This window comes from Anabrus simplex, chromosome 10, assembly GCF_040414725.1.
Source record: "Anabrus simplex isolate iqAnaSimp1 chromosome 10, ASM4041472v1, whole genome shotgun sequence".
Lineage (NCBI taxonomy): Eukaryota > Metazoa > Arthropoda > Insecta > Orthoptera > Tettigoniidae > Anabrus > Anabrus simplex.
This window is the reverse complement of record NC_090274.1, coordinates 122,615,906-122,643,092: the sequence shown is the minus strand read 5'-3', so window position 1 is coordinate 122,643,092 and position 27,187 is coordinate 122,615,906. Positions and strand designations below refer to the sequence as shown.

The 27,187-nt window shown below is 38.7% G+C and overlaps 1 protein-coding gene across 5 annotated transcripts in view; it reads left to right on the top strand.

Moving 5' to 3' along the window:
* The window catches only part of LOC136881893 (zinc finger protein 83-like), an 82,064-nt gene that overhangs the window by 42,905 nt on the left and 11,972 nt on the right, over positions 1-27,187 (top strand). For 4 of the 5 annotated variants that reach the window (XM_068229460.1, XM_068229455.1, XM_068229456.1 and 1 more), the window contains one exon: positions 23,409-23,491. In XM_068229460.1, coding sequence (XP_068085561.1) covers positions 23,409-23,491 — 83 coding nt within the window. The remainder of the gene's footprint in view (positions 1-23,408; positions 23,492-27,187) is intronic. The other variant, XM_068229459.1, reaches the window with a different exon arrangement.

Here is a 27,187-nt window from a genome sequence, read left to right as displayed (position 1 = left end):
GCAGTTTCACGGTCTTTACAAGACGTAAATTCAATTAGGCACTTGGGAAAACAAGTCATATCGTTCACACGAAAGTTTATGTTGGTAGGGCACACGTTCATCCTACACGCTTGGAAAATGTCAGTGTTCCAGAAATTGATTCACAAAATACAAGTTCGAATAAGTTCGAAACGCAAGTTCAGTGTGGTACACAACACTCGTGAAAATTCAAAGTCCTTTCAATCCTCGTCGAATAACTAAGTCCCTATGTGGCACTTCCAAAAATAACAAAGTTCCAATGTGTAGAAATAACAAAGTTCCAATGTGTCAAAATACTAAAGTCCCAACACGACACTCGAAGAAAATAAAGTTCCGATGTGTCAAAATATAAAAGTCCCAACACGACACTCGAAGAAAATAAAGTTCCGACAACAATGTTCCAGTATGTCACCTTAAGAAAATAATAAAGTCTTACCGTGACACTTGGCGGAAATAACTACGTTCCAATGAGACGCTTCAGAAAAATAACAAAGTTCCTATATGGCACTTTAAGAAAATATCAAAGTCCAATCACGACACACGAAAAATAACAAAGTTCCAATGTGTCAATATGACTAAGTTCCAACACGATGCTCGCAGAAAATAACAAAGTCCCAATCAGGCACTTCAAGAAGATGATAAAGTCCCGACACAACACTTACAGAAAATACCGAAGTTCCAATACTTGGATTTCGAAGACTGTCAACTAGAAGTTCGACACACACAATACTCCTCCTGTCACCCGTGTCACAGAGACGGCGGAGTGACAGATACTGAATTCGTAGGTCGGGTGGTCCTCCTTTTACACACGTTCGCATGGAAGTGTCTAGAACCCGGGTATTATCTGCCCTTATAACTTCTATAATACTCGGTGGATTTTCTTGAAATCTTGACAGATGACGTCCATTGTAATGGTTTTTAAGATGGCAGTGTCGAAATAGCGATAAAGTAGCGAAAAATGTACTTTTGAGGGTAAGCTGGAACATAACCATATATGGTTGCGGATAGCTGGCTTACGACGGCCACGTCACTCGCTGGGTACGTCACTGCGTTCGGCGGGCTGCCTACCTTCCACCTCGCGCGAAGTTCAACAAACATACTTCGGACTTCTCTCGTAGCGGCGTTCCCGGTACAGTATATTTCCCTTCTTTTATGGAAAATCATGTATAACGCTATAAGGAAAACGTTAAACTGAACCGATTTGCATTTCCTGATAAAAATTTGTGAAATGAAGCACAGACTGTAACTACAATACAGTGTGTAGAATATATAATTATCTCCTTCTTTTATTGCTCTCATTGTGCAAGTAATGTATTGAACCCTTGAACTTACCATTCCATCGTTGGTCGGCCACAGCTGCTACAGTAGACCAATATATAACTCTTAAATCATGGGTCGTTGCGGGAAGAAATTCGGTCACGATCTTAACCAAACGATGGGATTCAGAAGAGAGCCTAACTACTTGAAATGAGGAGCAAATATGTGCTTACTGACTTTTATTAAATTCGAAATGGCACGACAACATTGTTATTTTAATATAAATCCATGAAATAAAAAAAATATAAATCATTTATTATTGAAGTTTCAAACGCAGTCACATTGCATAGCGTTGATTTATTTCTCACAATTATCGAGGAGTTGCTTCGGAGAAAGTAATAAATTAGTGGACAGCGAAACTGAAAAACTGAAAAAGGAAAGACCTGAAAACCGGGCACCTATTACTCCAAACGAGAACTGAGAATTAATCCACACGATCCGTGGAAAATCTGACTTTCAACAAGTAGAACGCCTGATTTCCTCTCAATTAAGGTTATCCACCAGTCGAATACCCTTGCGGATACGGAACACCCGCCGAATAGACCCTTAATCGAACCAAATTGACTATCAGTTGCTTTGGATAGGTTGCGAAATATTATGGGAAAGCATGGTGTTCACTACGAGTTAACAGCATCATTCACAATTGAAATAAAATTCCACCATGTATTTGTCATTCATGACACCCTTAAGTGATAAAATAATCCCGATGCTAAATATGCATCACCCAAACAGCTGTTCGGTAGGAACCAACAACATGATCCGCGAGGATCTTACGTTACGTCATTCTGAAGGAACAAAACTGCGAAATGCAGGAAACACTTATTCATCACGCATTTGGAAGAAATGCTAAACACTGAAGTTAATTAAAAAGTGGTAAATCACTTGGAAAGTATTATTATCGAACCAATTTTCAGGTTAGAAATGATTATGGTACTCTTAATAAAATTACCGGTCCACATTGAAAAATACAACAAACTTAAGGAAATCTTTCCTTTTTCAACAATGACTACCATTACAGATCCATCTACTTATTGTTTGTCCCAACACACTACCTACAAAGTTAGCACTTAATCGAACTCAACTACGTATATAGATGAAAGAACGACAAAGATTGAAAATAAAAATAATATTACTGGCTGACGAATCAAAACCACATTCGCAACTCAAGTCTCACACTAATACATTGAGTGTCAATATGCACACTATCAAAACGAAACATACGTTAGAACGACAAAAGAATTAAGTCCGTAAAATAAAATAAAATATCAAAGTTATTTTAACTCAACACGCATGGAGAATTACAGTAAAATATTTAATCACCATCAGGTCGATATCCAATGTTGGGCAACCCTCATTCGCCGATAACGGTCCCATATCTTAGGGAGCACCTTCCAGCTGTTGGAGTTGCGCACAAGTTGGCCTCATTATTTCCGATCTAACCCTCTTCATATTTCGTATTTTACTGTAGATGCTACCTTCGCCCAGGTCACTTAGCAAAAACAAAAAAACATCTAATCTGAGACTTGAGTATGTACAGCTGACATCCCATACCTATCGTCGGGCTCACTTAAAATCTGTACATCCTAACACTAATCTCTATGTACACGATACCTTCCTAATTATATCGTCGAGCGTGAACTAGGACGTCTCATCATCAGTATACTCCAAGGATAACATGTGACGTCCTAAATCTATTGTCGGGCGGAAAATGGGTCGTATTATGCTTCCCCTGGCACATCAGGCGAACCAGCAATTTCAAACAAACTCTGACATTTCAGTAATAACCTGGTCAGACTAATAACACACAACGGAACAACGTCTCTTACTATTAAAGAAACGCAAGTCGGAAAATGCAGTAAGTCTCTATCTCGTTACAAAAGGTGAACTCGAAAATAAATATACGTGACGAGCAATCCCCCAAATCAAACACGATCTCAGCATGCGCAATGAATTTTTAGGGAAGAAAAAATAATATCCCAACACCCGTCTACAATTTAGTGGATGTTGTCCAAAAATAATAATCATCACTACCGCATTGGAAACCCTCAAATCGTCTACCGTCAATTTCAAATATTTATATCTCTGACTATCCAGTGAAACGAAATTCAATAAATTTATACGGTCACACAACACCAACCGTGTATTCTAAATGCTCTTTTATCCTTGAGGTCACATTATCCTACTATTCATACTGACTTTACGTAACTAGTCACTTGACTTTTACTACCAAGATTTTTAATCTTCACTAGAATCGTTTTTCACTTGGGATCTTACTAGAAATCTACGGTGCCTCACACAGTAGTCGTCTCAAATTTCGGATTGTTAGCGGAATACACTACAGCCTGCCACAATACAGCCTGTCTCACAAATCCTTCCTCGGCAAACATAGCCTGTCTCAAAACTCATTCCCCTCGCCTTATCCCAGCGGTATTACTTAAAATCCAGGCTCCCTTTCACCTTCAGTATTCCTATCACTCTCATCTCCACATGTATAAATTCTTCGCTCTCAATCCATTTTTCTTATATTTCCAAGAACCTTTTCATATTTCGATCCTCTTGTAGAAAGCAATAACCATTATAAAATACACCTCTTTATTTTACTGTTACTACAACTTTCGGACCTCGAGAATACAAGAACACACCGCGATTTTCCGTATCATCGACATACACGATTCACAAAATTTTACTTCCCATGAATAAAACATAACTCTATCGAATTTCACTGGAATTTTCGAAATGCCTGCGATCCTTGTAAAACATACTTGTTAAATGCACTTTTAACATAGGAAAATTTTTATCCCGCGGTAGACATTATTATTATTATTATTATTATTATTATTATTATTATTATTATTATTATTAATATTATTAATTTCGACAAAAATTTCTGAATTCAAATGATACTTGAAATTTAAGACATTCGCCTCGACTACTTTACCATTATCGCTTTCCTAATTTTCCTCACTTTGGACAATATCTCATAGAACATTAACACCAGATTTAAACGTCGCATTTTACAGTTTCTTGACGTGAAATTTTACAAAACTAAAGATTTTCACACGCTGACCAAAATTATAACACTTCTCGCCTGATAATTACAAATATCAACCCGACACACGTCTTAAAAAATTGGTTGGGACAAACAAAAAAGTTTAACCACAACATAATACAAAATATAGACAGACCTACATTGACATCATCTCCAGCATTCTGGCTACATTTTCGCCAGCTGACCTCATGCTTAGGCGCACATTGGTACAAAGAACATCATCTTCTCAAACATATCAATCTTACAAATACTGCCTTTTCACACGTTATTAAGTGACAACACAAATCACGCACTTTCTTCGTTATAATTTGTACAGCACACCTCCTTCGTTCTGCAGTCGACTGCGACTGTCTCCCTTCTCCCCAGAGTCGGCTTTCAGTCACCGTAATACAACAGGTGTTCAACAGATAACGAAATCAGAACTACTCTGACTAGCTTCCCAACTCCCTTAACACTTTCCAACACACACGAGGTGATACAATAAAATCTGCTATGTACTTTAACAGACGCCTGTGCTTTCACAGTTTGTCGGCTAAAGTTCAGAAAATTTCTATCACCTTCCCTTTTTAACAGAAGATGTGGACCACAGCCACGAACATGTACTAAGCTATTTGTAGATCAATCTTATACAATTTTCTGCTGACGACGGGCGTAAGCTTCCACTGCTTCAGAAACCAGACCGACACTGAGAAAAATGCAGAGGGGGGTTTCTTTTATAGTCTTACAGTAGGAGTGACGCTACTCACACCACTACGCTTGATTACGTAATCTGCTAATATCGCGCCCAAGAGACCGATTTTCATGAAACTTGTTCCAGAATTCCGGACAGACTTGTGATTTATTTAGATGTTAACCTCATAATTTTACCACACTCGCAACAGGTGAAATAAATTATTTCTGCCCGGGCGTTTAGCGGGTTTTCTTCATCCATTGACCTTGGCACGTGGAGCTAGTCCACTGATCTGACGCTGATTTGTACTTAGGCTTAACTGCATTTATATTTAACCCTGGGGGTTCTGTCTCCAAGTATGTTTTATGAATAATTTAGACTATTTATTGCTGTATTTACTGTGTTGCCAAAATCTCTCGTTACGCAGAATTCCATGAATTTGAAGAATTGTTCGGTACTCGAAGTCCACCGAGGTGTCACGGTATTTCACGAGCTTACCGCGGGTGAGTTCGTTCCCACGCGACAGCGAGGCTCTGGAAGTGCAACATGGCTGCTCTCAGAAATAAATGTAGCTCGTTATTTGAAATAAATATTGAGAAAAATAAAAAATATGGATGTTAATACACTCAAATATCTCTGGAAACGATATGCTTCCTACTGAAACCTCGATTTAAAGTATACCCCATTTAAGGTTAAAAGAATCAGGTACCTGTAGAAACATTACATAGGGGTTCTACTGTATATGTTGAATGTACCTTACACGTGATTGTCAATAGGGTTATATTCTCCATTCTGTCCTATTTCGAGATATGTACCCATCTTGTTGTACAGTCAACCTCATCTTGTATTTCATTATCAAATACTTTGAGCTCATCATTTTCTTCCCCCTCGAGGGAAACATGATCTTCATCATGAGTTTTTTGGGAAATGAAATATCAGGATCAGAGAATGATCATCAGCTTCCTCTTCATATTCACTCTCACTAATTTCATACATAATTTCTCACATATCCGCTGCTGACCTGCCATATTTGAACACTGAAACAATGAACAGATTATTACTTTCCTTACTGAAGTACTCCATAGTCATGGAGGTAGTTTCTATGGTGACCAGCATGCAGGGAAGTATTGAAATGAATGGATGGGTCCATCAACCCATTCATCATATATTTAATTTATTGAACAAGTAGAGAAGTCATCAACTGAAAAATATTTTAAAGTCATGTCATAACTACTAACGAGATGAACAAATACACAAGGCTTTTTGCATATAGTGTCCACATTTTATCAGCTACACGCAATTGCATATTAAATCTTGTTCGATTCGATCCACTCAGAGTAGAAGGGTTAAACAGCGTAAAGACGAGCCTTACTGAACATGCCCAGATGATGATAATATTATCTAAGCACAGCTTAGTCGTGGATTCAAGAATGTGCTTCACATACTCCGATGCAATCAGCTTAAGTTGTACAGTATGGCGACCTTGGATTCGATCATGGTAATATGTTTTTATGGTTTTCTTTGTCTAAACTTTCAGGGATGAGGTGATATATTGAATTTTTTTTATTTGAATGAGGCTTTAATTTATGGCGGTCATATTTTCGAAAATGCCCTCGATATATAGTCTCGTCGAAACTTGCTAATTTTGTTTTTGGAAGCCAGACCTTTGCCATATTTACCAATTCTCTTGATTTGAACACAGTGGAACCTCGTTAAGACGTTTCTGCAGGGGACAAGGAAAATGAATGTGGTAAGCGAGAAAACGTACTACTGAATTAATGTATAAAAATTATCCAACAGGGATATCAAAACAGTACATACGATTTTCCGACATATTCGGATTTCTCGTCGTATATCCACGGGTACAGCGAAACTCTGTAAGGAGAGACTATTGTGATGTGAAAAAGCACGAGAGAAAACATATGAGACCTTTTCTGCTGTGGCGTATAACATTAAAATTGTACACCGGAAAGTGTTAAGAACAACAAATATGAAAATATTTGAATTTGGCCCATAAAACATCGAAGTATTATTGCATATCTCACTCTTTCTAAAACAAATGCTAGAGAAAGCATTTTATTTCGGACCAGTGGGTGGTCAACTTCACACGATTATGTTGCGGATGTAGGCTACCGCGCGACAAATATTTGCTACCCGTCATTGTGCAACTAAACAGGAAATACATTTCTAACTTTTGAATCGAATGTGAAATACAAGCACAAACAGGCTGATAGTGTTATTCAGCAGTTTCATTGCCGACCGGCAAGCAAAACTGAGCGTTTCTGAGGCTCCTTGAAGGTGAAATTTATTCTGTGAAATTAAAGAATTCAAGACCTTGTCGAGTTATCACGCAACTGCGGGCAGGGCTCTTACCGGAGTTCGAAATCACGTTCCTTCCACAAGGGATGACAAATAACATTTTCAGGGCTAGGAAAATATAATCGTACTAAGCAGTAATAGCAAAAATTAGTGACGTGCTAAGTGACGTATTTTATATGGATTTAATACGATGAGCATTGGGACTTCGAATTTACGTCGTGTTAAGTGAGAAAAGGTGTAAATGAGGAACGCTCTAACGAGGTTTCACTGTAATGCTTTGCTTCAGTTCCATTATTATTTGGTACTGGATTTATGGAGGTTATCATTTTTGCCTCCAGTAAGTCTTAAAGATCTTAGAAGCCTTTTATATATGTCACGTCCATGTACGTGAGACAGCCACTCTTTGAGAGGATGGTTGTGTAGTTGTACTAACTCGTAAAAAATCATTCACCACTACTACCACATTCCTTATTTTAAACCATTAATTCTGAAGTTGCTTAGAAATGTTGTAGTTTTTATATGAATATTCTCATTTTCTTCAAGTAGTTCCTCTGTCTTCCGCATAGTACTGTAATGCACTGCTAGGTATTGTGTGACATCTGGCTTTGTTCCAAGGCCACGCAACAGCTGATAGTGTTCCAAGATTCTTTGCCATATACATAATGTGTGGACGTTGGTATCATTGCTACTTGCGGTATATTGCAGGAATTGCCCATTTCAAACCGTGGCATGTTAGCTGCTTGTTAGGACAGTAGGGTGAATTTTGTACAAGTTCTTTCAGGCTTTGCTGTTACGAATTGAGGGAGTTATCTTTACTATATGAAATTCCTGTACTAATGGGTAATACAAGGACATCCCCATCCATGTTGTCATCTGACAAGGAACAGCTTTGGTGGGACTAGACCGAATGCGATGGAAACTGTTAGGATTATGACTGAAGAGAGTAATCCTGCAAGTACTTGAAAGTAATGTAAACTAGAGTATCAAAGATATCGATTGTATTGAAACTACTGGTCGAGTTGGCCGTCCAATTAGAGGTGCGCAGCTGTGAGCTTGCATCCGGGAGTTAGTGGGTTGGAGCCCCCATGCCGGCAGCCCTGAAGATGGTTTTTCATGGTTTCCGAATTTAACGCCAGGAAAATGCTGGTTCTCTACCTTATTTAAGGGCACAGCCGCTTCTTTCCCACCCCTAGTCCTTTCCTAACCCATCGTCGCCATAAGATCTATCTGTGTCGGTGCGATGTAAAACGAATTGTAAAGAAATATATTAAAACTCAGTAAGGTGCTCGGTGGAGACACCTAGACATCACCTAACTCCTGTAATTGTTACACATTAGTTCACAGCGTGACAAAATGAAAGATTTTGAACACTCTTTGTGTTGTTTGTACTAATAAAATGTTATCTTAATAGCTTGCATGTTTATATATTGCCCCCAAACCTAATTAGTGAAGACAAGGAATCCAGAGGTGGACTGTTTGTGTTGGCAACACTTAAATGTTTGTGGCATATTTAGATGTGACGGGACTTGGAACACGTCTGGCAAATGACACAAAGTATAAGAGGAGACTACATCACTGCTCAGAAATCACAAGAATTACAATAATTAGGTCTCTTGATGTTCAATAATAAAGTCTTTTTTGAATTTTAAATCAACACTCACAAATGTCTACTGTATAAGTATATAATACATTTGAGATATTATTCACTGTCCTTGGAATGTATGGAACGCGGTTTATGTAACACTGAAGGAACAAGATATTAGTAGATACTATTCACAGGTTCGCCAGCCACCGCCACCACATGCTCCTCTGCCTCACGGAATATGCTCAGTAAGAGTGTATGCTTAACCTCACATGACCTTACTTGGCGGGGGATTTAAAAACTAGTTCTTGGCTAAGAGTGCAAGCTTAACCTAACAAACACAGATGCGACTCGACGCCTAACCCCACAGGTCCTGGATTCAACCCTAAGCTTAACCTTGCAATGGCGTTAGCTTTACAGGCTCAAGTTTGACGCCCAGGAGTGCTAGCTGAACCCAACTGCCAATGTGATTAGGGACAAGCATGGATTTGATGCCCACCGTAACCTTACAAAGGCACTACCAACTACTGTTTGAGATTCGATCCCAGGCTTAACCTAACTAGACAATGGAGACATGGTAATGGGGCTTTTGGATCTGATCTTGGAACAAGATAATGGCTATTCAAATTGTTTTAATATTACTGGGGAAATAGTGTAAGGCTAAATACATATGCTTTATTCATTTTGGTCAAAATGTTCGAAGGCGACGTTAGTTCATGGAGCTGAGAAACTGCGAAAGGGTCGAAGGACTAAAGAGAAAATGTGTTAAATTACTAAAGGAATAATTGCCTGCTGTCAAGTTTACATCACTTGGCACCTAACAATAGAGCCATAAAATCCCCAGGCCGTATGGGAATCAAACTCGGCACACTTTCCCTTGAACAAATATAATAACTAAAGGAATGTGCGTTAAATTCGAAACATACATCATTCGAGCTAAAATAAATTAAAAATCACCGATGAGACAAGGAATCGAAACGGTGGCTCCTTTACTTGGGCAAGAAACAAGCATGCTAACTAAATGGGTTTACATTAAAAGCTTGTGTGTTTAACTGAAACACTTCAAGCTCGACTATCGTTTGAGTGGGAAAATTACAATAATCGCTTTACGTCTTACTAACTACACTCCAGTTTGCAAAAAATAATAAATACAATTTTTGAAGGTGCAGGCTGCTTTCATGTCGCACAATCAACATACATGCACACTGTAGCCGTCAGCCATGTTGATTGGAATTCTACAGTCCAATTATCCGTCATCGGCAACTGTTAATTAAACTGCAGTCATTTGTAAAGTAGAATTATATTGGAATCACATTAGTTATATTAGAACATCATTTATTATTTTAGTTATCAGGATAGGAATGTATTATGTGTTGTTGCTATCTGCTTTACGTCGCACCGACACAGATATGTCTTATCATTACGATGGGATAGGAAATGCCTTGGCCTTAATTAAGGTACAGTCCCAGCATTTGCCTGGTGTGAAAATGGGGAAACCACGGAAACCTATCTTCAGGGCTGCCGACAGTGGGGTTCGAACCCACTATCTCCCGATTACTGGATACTGGCCGCACTTAGGCGACTGCAGCTATCGAGCTCGATATATTATGTATTGTAATGTGGTCAATATGTTGAGACATGTGTTATTTCATGTTATGTTTGTGTAAACGGAAAAGTTATTCTTGAAGCTGGGAATTTGCGATGAGTCACTGGATTTAACTCAGGAGTACTTGATTATACAGCGACCCGCGCAAGGCTAGAGCTGCGTGCCTACATCGTAGACACGCCCACTGGTTACCCGTGAAGAAGCAAGAAAGGGAAAGATCTGATATGAGTTCAAGGAATCCGGTGCTTCGATGGAAAAGAGAGCAGTTACCAACGGTGGGGATGTCTCGTGTATATTATTGTGAACGGAGCAGTCCTGACACACACAGTACAGTGAGTTACCATCGATATCGTGATGCTGTCGGAGTTGTACCCTGCGTGCGATTTATTTATTTATTTATTTATTTATTTATTTATTTATTTATTTATTTATTTATTTATTTAATGACTTTAGCAGTGGCGAAGTTAGGGCTCGTGGCCCTCTCTTACACTTAACCACATAATCAATTTACAGATAATACATATATATAGGAAATGTACTATTCTAGTATAAAATCAAAGATAAGCTAAAAATTACAGATATAATGAAGAAAGAAAGCAAAGTTCAACAAATAAAATAGAAAAAAATTCGGAGCGTAAAGACAATAAGAAAGAGACAATGTCTTAATGAAAAAGTAAGATACAAACTCAAAGAATAAGCATTGCATAAAGAGAACACAATAAGTAATAAAGTAAATGGAAATATAAGTATGGCCATAAAAGTGATCTATGTACATGAGTTAGAAGCGAAATATTATGTATATTATACTATAATAATATGTATTTTTACACTATAATAATAATAATGGTCATAATAATAACCACAATCACACAACGTCGTCATACACATGAAATAATCAGCGGTATTCAACAGGTAATCTCTACATGCAGTCCTAACTTTTGATATTGAGTTTGAGTACCTGACAGCAGCTGGGAGTGAATTCCAAAGTCGTGACCCAGCCACAACGAATGATCTGTTATATATTGAAGAGTGGTTGACGGAAATAGCGAGGGAAGTGCCAGGTCTAGTGTTACAATTATGGAATCAGGATATTAAATGGAATTTTGAAGAGATGTACTTGGGTAGATTTTCCTTCTGAGTTCGATATATCAACGTGCGTACGTGGATTTTCCGTCGCCTCTCGAGTTTCAGCCAGAAAATAAATGTGTAACTATGGGTTATGTGAGCATCGTAACTCAAGTTGAAAACAAATAGAAGACCAGAGTTCAATTCTCGTTGATGTTTCATAGTTTGTTCACGGGTCGCATCAACGAGGACAATGTCACAGTAGTCAAGTGTTGGTAGTATCAAAGTATGGAGTAGTTTTATCTTAACGTCTTGTGGCAAAATGTCCTTATGTCGTTTCATAGGGTGTAACGTCGCGTGCATCTTTCTACACGTGTTTCCTATGCGTGCAGGCAAATCAAGAGTTTCAGTCAGGGTCATACCTAGGTTCTTCACTTCCTTACTGAACGGGATTACGGTGGCATTTAATGTCACCGGAGTAAAAGCATAATTTTATACATGATGTTTAATAATTTCTGAGAACAGATTATGATTGAGTTTTTTGGGGGGTTGAGGGGGAGAGAGTTTTCACTGGCGTACACACTGAGTTGTTGAAGGTCGGAGTTAATATCACTTATTGCATTCGATATATCATTTATATTAACGTGGCTGTAAATATGGAGGTCGTCGGCGGAGAGGTAATATCTATTATACTTAATTTTGGAGGAGATGTCATTAATATAGAGGACAATCAAAACGGGACCAAGAACAGAACCTCGGGGGTTCCTGCCTTCCAGAGTCGCCACTGAGCAGCGGTATCTTGTACTATAACACGTTGCATACGGTCTGTAAGATATTTTTAAAGCAACATTACCGAAAAACGATTTGAGCTTCATGAGCAATGTCTGGATGTTTGTCGTGTCAAAAGCACTGCTGAAGTCAAGGAGTGTGAGTGTTGTCACTCGCTTGTCTGGTGTCCTCAGTCACTTTGAGTAAGGCAGTGGCTGTGCTATGACCCTTCTTGAAGCCAGATTGAAGCGAGTCAAGAAGAGTTTGAGCCTGAAGGTATTCCAGTATTTGCGCATGTACCAACCGTTCTAAAGCTTTGGAGAGAGCAGAAAGAATCGAAATGGGACGGTAATCGGATGGGAGTTTCGAATCTGGGTTTCTAGGAAGTGGAATTACATTGGCGTACTTCCAAATTTTCGGTAATGTGCCGTTCTTGAGCCAGTAATTAAAATATGGGTGAGAATGGGTAGAATAGCGCCAATAATGTTATGTATGAGAGTAATAGGAGTTTCATCGACACCACTTGCTTTGGATATAATGGAATACAAGACTTTCTTAACTTCATTAGTGCTGACGGTACGAAAGGCGAAGCAGGGGCGATTTTGTGGGACACGTGCTGAGACGTTATTTACGTGTGGTCTGTTAAGTGGATTAGACTGAGCTCTCTCTTCCGTGAAATACTCATTTAAATCTTCGAGAGGAATGTCAGTTACCTGAAGCTGTTCATGTGTTTTTCCTATGCCCGTGGCTTAGAGATGCCTCCAGACACTAGCCGTATTTAGGCTTTTTATTTACTGATTCGCGAACATATTTAAAATTGAGTTTACGGATGATTTATTTAGTTTTATTCCTAATTATTCTATAGTTTTCATAGTCATTTGGGTCCAGAGTACCCTTGTAATGTCGGTAAAGAGCATCACGTTGAGACATCATATTTTTAAATGCATAGGTTAGCCATGGATTAGGTTTGCGGGATATTCTGATCTGTTTTTCGGTGCATGCTTGTTGTATATATTGTGTATTAACGAATTATATGTATTTATTTTTGCATCAATGTGTCAATATTTTTCATATTCCTGCACGTCATATACCTAGGTTTGTATTTTGGTACGCGAAGTGAGTAGGCAAGAAATATAAGATCGTGGGTGGACACGGCCGGTACTGAAATTTGTCTGTGGGTTACCACTTTGTGAGGGTTGTTGGTCACTTTGAGGTCTATTAAGGTGCGGAAAATGTTGTTTGCAGTATGTACATGTTTTTTAGGGTCAGAGGGAAGGATAGTTAATTCACACGAGGAAAACAAGTCTTCCAATTTCTTAGTATCGTATTTGTTCGTAAGTAGATTAGTATTGAAGTCCCCTGATATAATGATATGTTGCTACGCTGGTAGCAAGTTAAGTAGGTGCGTTTCAAACTCGGTCAAATGAGATACTTTAGGTGGTCGGTAAATCACTACAGTAAGTATTTTCTCTCCACTAGCAACTACTTCGACGAACATAAACTCCGTCCTCAGCAGTTCACCGGTCGATGAGGTACAAATGATACGGCTCTTCACGTCATCTCTACAGCAGAGAACATGTACGATCATGGCGGTAGAAGTTATATCCGTCAAGGCGAACCATATTGTTCGGAATGGATGGCGATAACCACCTTTCACTAATAGCTATCAAATGGACGCTATTTTCGTTAAATATAGCTGAATTTCGTCAATGTATGCTGGCAAACTTAGGCTGTTCAAGTGACAACACTGGAGAGTATGAGGATATAGTGAAAGCTCTTGTTTCAAAAGGTTGCCGGCATCTATGTTCTGGGAAGGAGTGAGGGGTGTGCTATTCTTAGAGTGGTCAATGTCATGAGGAAATGTCGTAGCTACCTGACTAAAGGGCATACTCTAACTGAGACCTAAAATTTCTTACCTGTATTTCCTGAAGAAATGGACTGCTGACTGCTTAAGGCACCACATACACCCACACACACACACACACACACACACACACACACACACGTAAACCTAATGATAATAATAATAATTTGTATGCACATCACAATGGTCATATCACACTGATGATCTACCTAACCGCCTCATATGTAAGTTCATGAGGTGAGTTAATGTAGAGCTTTATTCCGTCTTCTAAATGAACGATAATTCGGCCGTCCTGCGTCGAAACCCGCCGCAAATCCCAGAAGTCCCGAGCCTTACGCAATACTTCTTTCCTTGTGGAAGTCAGAGATTCGGTGATTAATAATTTAGTACCTTTAAGAGCTTGCTTGCCGCGCCAGATGCGGTCTCTTTCATTCTACCTGAGGAATTTAATGCTGATCGGCCTATTATCTGCGGACACCACCTCAGCTGCTGTCCTCTTCACACGGCCCAGTCTATGACATAGATCTATACTGTCTGTAGAAAATTCGATGTTCCGTCTGTTTTTTAATTTACCCAGCGCCACAGCGTACGTGTCCTCGTCGGCGGTCTCACCGACACCATGAAGGAGCAGGCAGTTCCTTCGGCTCTGCCTCGTCAATCAGGACGTCCTGCTTGTCGATACGTTCCTGTAGATGACTTACCTCCTTCTTCATTTCACTTAATTCCTCTGAAATTATTTCCCGAAACTCCTGCAACTCTGAAGCGAGGCCGCTTAGTGTTTCGCCTGGGTTGGCAGCACTGGTCGCACCAGCAGCCATGGCTTCCTCCAAGCGTGCTTGGAATTCTGTCATTCGCTTCTCGAACTTCGAAAGACTTTAAGATGCTATACATGGACAACAGAGATTGTGTACGTTGCGCTCTCAGCTTCTCAGTGGAGCTTGGTGTACAGCAAGGTTCCGCTCTGTCCTCAGCATGAACACACTCACATGGGACCTGCAAAGGAGTGTTCCTACGACTCCCTTATATGCACGTGATGTTGCACTTGCTGATAGACCCACAACGGGACTGCGGCTTCAAGGTGAAGTTTGGAATATCTGTTTATAAAAATATCACCTTAGAATGAACTTATTGACTGGTAGATACTGCTGGAATGCCTACGTTCAGTTCAGTACTGGAGTTTTAATCCAGGTACCTATGCAGGGGCACCACAGGCAGGGACATCTGTAAGTAAAGTTGATACTTCTGACACGAATAAAGAAAAAGGATGAGCATAAACAAGAGTGAATACCTGGACTCTTGGCTCCATCCAAGTTGATTCAGGTATCTAGGATCTCGCCTACAGTCTGATAGTAGGATAGTTGTTGAAGTGCGAATTATGATAAAGTCGCCATGGATCACATGAAGAAGTCACAGGCATACTGTGTGACTGGAGGATTCCACTAATCTGAAGTCCACAATATGTCCTGTTGCTGTGTGTACAGTGCTGAATGTCGACGAACTGAGAAAGGTATGGAGTACCAATTTTGCAACATGGGAATGTGTATACTCCATTAGTCGATGGGTATCGCAGTCCTGCATCACGTAAAAAAGACACCATTCGCCAGCAAATGGGCATCGTACCCATCACTCGCGAGGCATAGGACATGTCACCAATGTATGGTCATGTCCTTTTGCTGCACCTGACGCAGTTGAGAATTTCACTTAATCCTTTGAAATTAATTTGCAATGTCCACATGGATCTACAATGTTTAAAAAGATTGAAAATGATCTACAAAAATTTAACACTAGAAATGCTGCTGGGATTGGTAAACTTTCTGGGGATATACTAAAGTCAGTTGGTTCAGATATAGAACCGTATCTGTAGTGTTTATTTGATAAGTGTATGTATGAAGCAGCTATACCAAATGAATGAAGAATTGCAGTAGTAGCATCCTGTGTATAAAGAAATGTGATAAACATAAAGCCAATAATCACACACTAGTCATCTTGGCTGGTGTTGCATGCAAGCTCCTGGAATGCATTCTTTCTGATTATATTATACACATTTACAAAATTAATAACTGGTTCGATAGATGGTAGTTCAGGATTAGGAAACATTATTCCACTGAAGCTCATCTTGTAGATTCCAGCAAGATATAGCAGATATTTTAGATTCAAGAGGTCAAATGTTTCATGATGTACATACCTAAGGCTTTTGATAGGATAGATATTTGGAGACTACTGAAAAAATTAAGTGCAGTTGGGCTAGGTAAAATTGTGACTAACTAGGTGGCTATATTTCTAGAAAATAGGACTGGGAAAAAGGTCAAAAGTCTGTCCCAGTCGATAAAGCACATGTATTAAGCCTTACACCACTCTTCCTAAGCTATTAGTAAAATGTGTAGCCGCTATGTCCCTATGGATAAAGCATAAGTATTAAATCTTCCACCATATTCTTCCTAGTCCCGCTCCGAGTTCAATTTCTAAACCCTTTTGCCATTCAGATGAGGAAGAGGAGCCCTTTTGCCAGCCAAATGAGGCGGAGCCCTTTTGCCTTAAGGGTGAGTAGGGGTCCATTTTCCAGGCAAATAAGGAGGAGCCCTTTTGCCATTGGGATTAGGAGGACGAGCCCTTTTGCCAGGCAGTGGGGAGGAGCCGTTTGCCCTTTTGCCATACGGATAAGGAAGAGAAGCCCTTTTGCCAGGAAAATGAGGAGGAGCCCTTATGTTTAAAAGTGAGCCCTGGGTTCCATTCACTATCATGTGTGTAGCACGAAATGTTCTGGTTCTTAACACAAAGTTTTAACTCATGACCATTAGCACGGTGAACTTTTCGTTTTTAGGACAAAACAGTTTCCCGTGCACTTGTAGTAGGAATTATACAAATGTTAAGCAGCTTAGGTTGTAACTGTTCATAGTAGAAGGGCTATAACAAAACTGTAAGTCTGGTAGACCATTCAATGCAGTTTTTCGTTGAATAAAAAACACATTTATATACAGCTATACAGTACTGTTGGACCTTTACGTTTTCTTATATATATAAATGATATGATTAAAGGAGTGGAATTAGAGGTAAGGTTTTTGCGGATGATGTTATTCTGTATAGAGTAATAAATAAGTTACAAGATTGTGAGCAACTGCAACGTGACCTCGATAATGTTGTGAGATGGACAGCAGGCAATGGTATGATGATAAACGGGGTTAAAAGTTAGGTTGTGAGTTTCACAAATAGGAAAAGTCCTCTCAGTTTTAATTACTGCGTTGATGGGGTGAAAGTTCCATTTGGGGTTCATTAGTGTTAATATAAGGATAGATATTCATTGGGGTAATCACATAAATGGGATTGTAAATAAAGGGTACAGATCTCTGCACATGGTTATGAGGGTTTGTAGGGGTTGTCGTAAGGATGTAAAGAAGAGGGCAATATAAGTCTCTGGTAAGACCCCAACTACAGTATGGTTCCACTGTATGGGACCCTCACCAGGATTACCTCATTCAAGAATTGGAAAGAATCCAAAGAAAAGCAGCCCGATTTGTTCTGCGTGATATCCGACAAAAGAGTAGCGTTACAAAAATGTTGCAAAGTTTGGGCTGGGGAGAATTGAGAGAAATAAGAAGAGCTGCTCGACTAAGTGGTATGTTCCGAGCTGTCAGCGGAGAGATGGCGTGGAATGATATTAGTAGATGAATAAGTTCGAGTGGCGTTTATAAAAGTAGGAAAGATCAAAATATGAAGATAAAGTTGGAATTCAAGAGGACAAACTGGGGCAAATATTCATTTATAGGAAGGGGAGTTACGGATTGGAATAACTTACCAAGGGAGATGTTCAATAAATTTCAAATTTCTTAGAAATCATTTAGGGAAAGGCTAGGAAAACAACTGATAGGGAATCTGCCACCTGAGATATAGTACAAATCCTGGGCTCTCGGAAGTAATTTTAAGGCATTCCCTAATCTAATAGGGGCTGAGCTTCTGGAAGGAGAATTTTGTGACTCAGCCCGTGACACTAGTCACTTCCTATCACATGGAGTCGTAGAGGCAGCACTAGAATTTGAAAAGATGGTGTGCTGTTACTTAAGGTGCAATTCTTAGCAAGATGGGAAAATGACCCGCACTTGAAGCAACCTTGAGACGGACCAGCTCCGTTCCTGGTTCAACTAGATTTTATCAAGGGACATTTGTTTCTAAGATGTTCCCTTGATACACATGCGCAACACTTGCGTGTAGGAAATGTTCGGTGAGGTGGTGGCCGAGAAGAGTTAGATGGCGAATGGGGCTCCTTGGCGACTCGTAAGGTGTCAGCGTACCTTACTCCTTCGGCTGACACTGCCATTGCTTCTAATTCCGAGAAGGTTTGGGGCCGAAATGCGAAACATATGTACGTGTTATAGGGCGGAGAGATTCCTTCTACTGTAGTTTGGACAATTTGATCTTCTGGGAAATGAAGAGCGAATACCCTCGTATGAAACTTTATATCTTAGATAAAGTCAACAAGGTTCTCGTCCAACCTCTCTACTCTGAAATAGTACTTCTGGATTAAAGATGACATAGCTCTAGCATGAATGAAGTTAGCCAAAAGATGGACATGGAAATCTTCTACTGAAGATCTATCAGCTATTGCTCTTACAGTTTTGTCCGAGAAGACACCTGCAGAAGAGGGGTAAATTATTTGAAGTATTTGGGAGTGAGAGATGGCAAACAATAAAGCATGGTCTTGAAATTCGACTAAAAATCTTAAAGACGCAATGACTTCAATAGTTGAGTTAATGGATAACTTGGATATTCCTTTAAGCAACATGGCTAAGTGGTGGGGCAAGCTGCTGAAGCCGTGCGACATAACAGGTGACGGCATTGGAGGTTGGTAGGTTCAAACACTGCGTTTCTCAGAAAGAAGGGTGGAAGTTGTCTTAGATGGTCCGACACTTGTTCCGATGGGGTAGATGGTTGTTGAGCATCAACAGATTTCCTACTCTCAATCGCTCTACTAGATTCTTCCTCCGTCGACAAATTTACCATAGGAACCTTGTCGCTTTTAGGAGTAGCTTCCCCGGACAACAATTGACTAACTCTATTCGACATTTCAAACAAGTGTTCCACTAGATTACTCGCCTCCTTAGCATGATCATCCTTCAATTTCAGAGAAAATAGATCTCTAACCCTATTATAGAAGTGAAACAGTCTAGCCTGAACTCCTTTAAGTTGATGACCAGAAGTACCGCTTACTTCAAAAACACTAAATACAGAAACTAGCTCGGTGGTATTATCCGTGATAGTGGATAGAGCCTCATCAATCTCTTTTTTCCCCCCAAATACCGGGAAACAAATAGGAAGTACTAAGGATTCCTTAAGTTTGGCAATATCTACCTCAACCGTGCCTCCAGACTGGACCTTCCCAATTAGAAGTTCATACATCAATACCTCCTTGCGCAAATACCCGCTTGCAAGGACTACTCGAGGACCAGACATGTTGATAGAAAATGATAGGAATTTTGAAAATTTCCAGTAACCAAGAACATTTTTAGAGTTCTATGTACATTTCTATTAGTAGCCGTCAAAATTGGCTTTATCTAGACCCATTCAACCACGCTCTGCTAGCACTTGTTTGCGTGGAACAGAGGGGTGAAAAAGGTGCAGGCATGAATGGGTCTATCTCCGTCAATCATAAGATTAATTAAAAGCTTTAAAATCAAGGTTATATTTCCTTTTGGCTGTTTTCTTATTTTTTCAAATGTCCAATTTTAACAAAAACGTGAATCAGCGACAGAACAAGATTTCAGGTACATAACTAGCACGTTAGCTTAGATACAAGGAGGGGAAGTTAGAAAATCAACAAAATGTGTCAATCATCTGAGCTTTAAGCTCCCAATTTTACAAATGTTTTGGAGCACTGTGGCTCCATCCACTTAACATAAATGGTTGAATTTTACAGGAGTATCGAAAACTCATTCTACCGGGCCTTTGTGTGGGAAAAACCACAGGTTAAAGTTACTGGCCCAAAAATGAAAATGATGCCCAGGCGGACACTTGAACTCCTTGGAACTTACATTTAGAAGCTTAAAACCCTAGTAGGGCTCATTAATCCTATACTACTGAGGTGACTAGAGGGAGAAATTTTTAGTTCCAGATAGAAAACGGTTACAAAATCATAGTCTCCTCGAAGTCAAGTTGATAGAGAACTCGGGAGGGTTTCATACTCTCTCTTCCCGAATTTAAGCTAAGTGATTTTCGGATGGTTTGAAATTCATAGTGGAAATCTACATTTTTGATTATTGGAAATGTATGGTTACATTATTAGAGATGGGAAACCTTCCCCTTGAGCTAGCTTTCAGAGGCTATCACATAGATATTAAATAGCTGCCATTATCTTAATCTGCTGTAAAGTTCGATGAAGGGCGAGACGCCTCCGCCTCCTCAATTAGCACACACTCAGTAAACTTGACGATCAGTAGGACAAGAGAGCTTGAAAAAGTGCCAGCTTTTATACCCAAGGGGATGGTTCTGGTGAACTCTGGGCTAACGCCCGTCACACCTGCAAATTTTATTTGATAATCAAATGTATACAAGACGGTTCCTGTTGGCTAATTAAATAGGTAGAAGATGATTGTTACTGGTGAAAAAATACATATTCAAAATTTCCTATTGCTCAGTTTTGAGGTTGGTGGGGCGTATTTTAAGTTTTGACAATCTTGACACACAAGAAACAATCAACTCAGTGTAGTAAACTCAAAATAAAGAATGTCTTTAGGAGTTTAATAGTTCGTCTTCACACTAGAGGGCATAATGCAAGTTTTTCTTGGTAGAGACATCTCTAGTTGTTGCAATCACTATATTGAAGATGGCATTCTTCAAGGCGCTTCATTGTGAGTGACTGCAAAAGACCTTGACAATATTGTGAGATGGATATCGGGCAATGGTATGATGGTAAACAGGGCGAAAGGTCAGGTTGTGTGTTTCACAAATGAAGAGAGTCCTCTCTGTTTTAATTATTTTAATTATAATATTTTGTTGAAGGGGTGAATGTTCCTCATGGGGATCTCTGTAAGTCCCTAGGTATTCATAATAAAGATAGAACTCCATTGTGATAATCACATAAACAGAATTCAAAATAAAATTTTCGGATCTCTTAATATGATTATGAGTTCATTTAGGGGTTTTAAAGGATAGGACATATAAATCTCCAGCAATGCCACAATTAGAGTATGAGACCGTCACCAGAATTACTTCATTAGAGAACAGGAAATAATCTACAGAAACAATTCAATTTCTTGTGGGTGATTTCACACAAAATATTTGTGTTACACAGATGTTGCAAAGTTTGGGCTGGGAAGACTTGGGGAAAGGAGACAAGCTGTTCGACTAAGCAGTATATTCTGAGATGTCATTGGAGAGATGCATTGGAATTCAAAAGGACATACATTGGCAAATGTTTGCTTATACAAAGATGATTTAATGATAGAAATAATTTACTAAAGGAGTTGTTTCATGAATTTCAACAACCTTCTTCTACATAAACAACTGAGAATCAATCTTCCACCTGATTGACAGCCCTAAATGCTGATCAATGGTGATTGATCAATTTTATGGTTGATTGATTGATTGATTGATTGATTGATTGATTGATTGATTGATTGATTGATTGATTGATTGATTGATTGATTGTCTTAATGTGATGTACAGAGAAGGATGATCGATATTTCTGTCATTACTTAAGCTATTCGAGGACGGTTATAAACTCAAACGATATTCCGCCAATATCCCGCAGAATTGCCGATTGATGTCTCTCTTGTTTTCTACCAAAGGAACAACCACGAATTTACAGGAATGATGACGAAAATGGCAATACGGCACTTCCCTGCTGGCAAGCAGTCAGAGACGTTGCCATGGTAACCTGTAGAATCGTTGTCGGTCTGTCGGTCACTCATTACAGAGCATGATACCCGCAGAAAATAGTAAATCTTCCCGTCATTTGAAGAGTAAGATAAATTATGAACATAACAAAAGTTGTTTATAATGAAGAGACGTTTCACATACAGTCCACGGAGTTTACAGGAAATCAATAATGTAAGAGAAAATGGAGGAAAACCGTTTTGGTTTTCCTATAAATCCTCCATCTATTTAAAGATTTTAAAATGATATGCATATAAAAAGCTACCCCGGGATGAGTATACACTAAAAATGACGTTTGGTCAAATTCTATAAAGCCGTCTCACCGTTATAGTGGAACAGACAAACGGATAATTATCTGAAAAATCGGCAAAACAAACGAACTTTAATTATATAGATGTAGGAGCATGGAAAGTAACAAAGAGATGACAAGTTAATTCATGTATAGAATGATGGGAACAGGGGAACGTGAATATAAGAGGATAAGGATAATAGGTAGTCAGTTTGGAAATAGGGATCAGCAGAAAGAGAAAGAGCATGGTGTTGGGTAAGGATTTGGAGATTATATTTATCCTTTCATGTTCCTCCCTTCTATCGCTACCTTGTCTACTGCTATACTATTCTACGTACTTTTCATGTTCTTATTTCTCTTATCACTTATCTGAAAAGCAGTGGCTCTGGTTATGACGTAGCAGGTCGTTATGCTAGTTAGGTTCCAAAAATGGTAATAAATAAATAAATAAATAAATAAATAAATAAATAAATAAATAAATAAATAAATAAATAAATAAATAAATAAATAAATAAATCCATTGTAAATTTTAATCTTGTAGCAGTTGTATAGTATTATTTTAAGTCATTCCACGTACTGTATATGAGTTGATTATATTTGTATGTGCAGAAGATGTTATGAGTAGAATTTTTTAAATGATATAAATTTATGAAATATGAGCTTTGTAATTAATAAAAAAATTGTTAGTGTAAATTGTATAACACTGTATTTTAGGAAAATATCTTCTTTTCTTGTCAATTTAAAATTTAGTGCTTGATAATAATGCAGTTTAGTGTGCCATTTGCCACCGAGGTAGACACCTCTTTTCCAAATAATGTGATTTTAATTTGATTGTTACTTTCCATTCTTAAATGTTTATATTTTAAATTGGGAGATAAATTAATTATACTCTTATTTTGCCAATATGAAATTTATATTCTCACCCGATTCTTGTTTAGGACTATATACTCTTTTTTTATTCCTTTACTTCTTTATTCTACTCTTCTTATTTATAGCAGTCCGAAGATATTAAGAAGGAAATATTCATAGAACAATATACTGATGATCAGCTGCTGGCATACATCAAAGAAGAAACAAGGTACGTACACACAAACCCTATACAATATGGAATATGTTGTACCTATTCCCAGTTGTGTTGAGCAGTGGTTGTTTTATCTTTGAAACTTACCATTTTTATCAGTTTAATCTTGTCTTTACAAAGTTACATTTAAAATACTTATATCTTAAAATTCTATTTGTTAAAATTATCTGACACCGAGCTCGATAGCTGCAGTCGCTTAAGTGCGGGCAGTATCCAGTATTCGGGAGATAGTAGGTTCGAACCCCACTGTCGGCAGCTCTGAAAATGGTTTTCCGTGGTTTCCCATTTTCACACCAGGCAAATGCTGGGGCTGTACCTTAATTAAGGCCACGGCCGCTTCCTTCCCACTCCTAGCCCTTTCCTGTCCCATCGTCGCCATAAGACCTATCTGTGTTGGTGCGACGTAAAGCAACTAGCAAAAAAAAAATATCTGAAATATTAAGAAATTTTGAGATCAAATTTTTTGTTCCTTCATGTAGTTTTGTTGAATATATATGTACAAAAAATCTCTAGAACTAGATATTTTTGTGTCAGCATGACGTAAAGCAACTAGCAGAAAAACAATACCTCTAAGCAACTGTGAAAAATGTATTCTTTCTTTCACTGTCACTGCTTCATTTGTTCATCACATGCTTATCATCTGAAATGCCATCTGCCACTATTGCCTCCAGATATTCTCAGTAATTTTTTACGTATGTATCAACAGTGACACACAGAAAAATGCATGTTTGTAGATTATAAACTAAATCCACAAATTGAAATGTTTTTATGTACATTGTAAACAATGTAATAATTTCGGACTAATGTAATTTAGTTTCATTAATCAGTTCAATAGTGTTATAACTCAAATATTGTCAGTTTTCGAATTATTTATTTGGTTAGATTCCTCTTTTATGATCTTTCCGGTTCTATTTTGTGTTAAGTAATTTCACCACTTGTTCCAGTGTTGTGGTCACTCTTGCTGATTGCCGCCATTTCCCACTTTTCACTTCAGTACTCATTGTCAGTCATGTGCTTGTACTTTGTTGTTTGCAAACGTATTTACACAGTTATTATAAACTAATAACTAGAAGAGAAGTTTTAAATTTGTGCAGGTTGCCTAAAGAACATTCCAGAATTCTTCAAGTAGGTGAATTTATTATCTGGCAGGAGTAGTTAAATAATGATGTAATCATAGAATATTATTTCCGAATTGTTATTTTTATCAGTGACATAACAGAGTATTGCTAGTGTGTATCCTGTTTTAAAATTTTTAATGCAGTAGTGTTTTTGAACTGTAGTTGTGCCATTGGACTACTTGCTAATTCATTTTTGGCTGTCACACCTTTCTTGGTTACTGTGTAGAATGATCTTTGATAATCCCTGGGGAACCATTGTATAAGGTCGAGTTTGTGCTCTTAGCTTCACTCTTGTATGAGCACGTTCTGGAATGCCTAGTCATAGCCTAATATTTGACTTCAAACCTGATTGATGGAAACTACGAACGGTTTATTTGATTTTGTTAGTGATTAGAGTCCTCTCATGTGTTATGTGATGCTTTGAATTGTTCCTTCTGTACATTCACAACTAGTGGCAAGAAATATTCATTTCAGTCCTCAGAAATGCCCTGTATCAGCTTACACTCTCTCATTAGTCAGAGTAGAACCATGCATACAACTAAAGAACGCAAAATACGTCATCTCTTCTAGGTTGAAATTCTGCTGTTTCTTTGTAATTCTTGTGTTACAGGACACAATGGGTCACGTTAGAGAACAATTTTGTAATATGGCCACCAATAAAAATATTGCTTATGAATACTTTTCACACACAAAATGAATATTACTATTTTTGAATGGAGTTTAATTTAGCTTTGTTCTTAAACGTATCTTGTGCAGGGGCACTCTCGAACCAGCAAAGTGACACGCCTTTTGTGTATTATTTTATATCTCACCTCTGGCGCTGTGTTATCCGGACTGTCATTTCAGCAGTTTACAAATATCATGCAGCAATGATTTCTTTCAAAATGTCTAAGAGGTTTGCCATGTCAGTTTGGAACTGAATTACATAAGAACAGGTTTTAAGATTCATGAAATTTCCTAATTGCTGACTTGTGGAAGGACACATATTCCTGAGCTTACCAGTTAGTGATGAGGTTAACTTCCATTTGTGAAGAGACACATCGCCACGAGATAAATAATTAGTGAAGAGGTTAACTTCCGTTTGTGTAGGAGCAAATGGCCTTGAGCTGAACACTTTGTGCCACTCCTCCATCGTTTTCATATTTATAGACTTGATCAGGGTGAAAATAAATTGACTGATCTGATCATCTGCTATCTTTAACGGATGTAAGCAGAAACATGAATTGTGAAATTCCATTCAGACACTCTTGTTGGTACCCATACCATTTCGCTGGATATACAAACTGTCACTCCCGATTAATACAGATAATACTGAATTTTTTATTTGGTTGAGTTATATATTTTTGTATAAAATACATTTAGTGCAGTCACTTAAACACGAAATCCAAAAGCGTTCTATCATTCAAACAGTATTTTGTGAAATTAAGTCATTTATAGAGATTGGACATAAGGCTTTAGGGGTGAGAATTGGAACTTATTAAGTGGAATGCTACAATGTGTAACATATACATTGTATCCGATTTTTCACAATAGAATATCCATCAATCTGCTTCTTGTTATTCTACTTCTTTAGTGTTAGTCCTGCGTCGTGTTGTGGTACGTTTTTTCCAGTTAGATCGGTCTCGGACCATGTCTGTATGTACTTTCGCAGATTTCGGGTCGCTGTGCACTGTATCTCTGCTTTGCTGTCTAGTTCGTCCCTTGCGCCTCTTTCCGCTTACTTCCTGTGTATATACTGACTCTCACAATATATTACCCTATGCACGCAACAATTGCCCAAATCAGCGCACACGCCTTTCCTCAATTTTCTTCTGGATCTGTGCAATGCCAAGACATTTGCTAATAACATTATTTGAAATGCGATCCACTCTAGTTATTCTAGCCTTCCACTTAAACATCTTCGTATCCATGACGCTTAATTGTCGTTCTACCTCCTTGGTAGCTGGAACACGAGAGGACAGATAACACTTCGGTCGATTTAAGATTGTTCTTCATCCGACTGTCGCAAGGGTGCCCTTTGTCATTCTCCACATCAGCCAGGCTTTGTATATCTTAAGTTGAATTCATCAGAGATTGTGGAGCCAAGATACTTAAATTTCACCACTCGTGCTATATCTTCACCGTGAACATGCATGGTTCCAACTTCTCGACGATGTATTGTCATGCATTCTGCCTTCTTTTTGTTGAGGCGCGGGACATATTGCGCTAGTCGATTGTTCCAACCTTCTGTTTGGCGCTGCAGATCAAGCTTATTCTCTGCAGCCAAAATGACATAAGCATAGAGAAGTGTCCGTGGCATTTGCTTGTGCAGGTCTGATATAATGTTTTCCATCACAAGAATGTACAGCAGTGGTAATGCAACACGGCCTTGGTGGACTCCTAGAGTTATGCGAAAGTCATCAGATGCCCCTGCGGCAGCTTGGACATAACTGCTTCATTCTACGTAGAGCAATTGCACCCTCTCTGCAAGGTGCTCTGGAATGCCACGTTCTTGTAGCGCTGACCAGATAAGGTCACGAGGTACCCAATGGAAGGCTCTCTTAAGGTCCAGAATGTCGAGATGAAGCCTCTTATT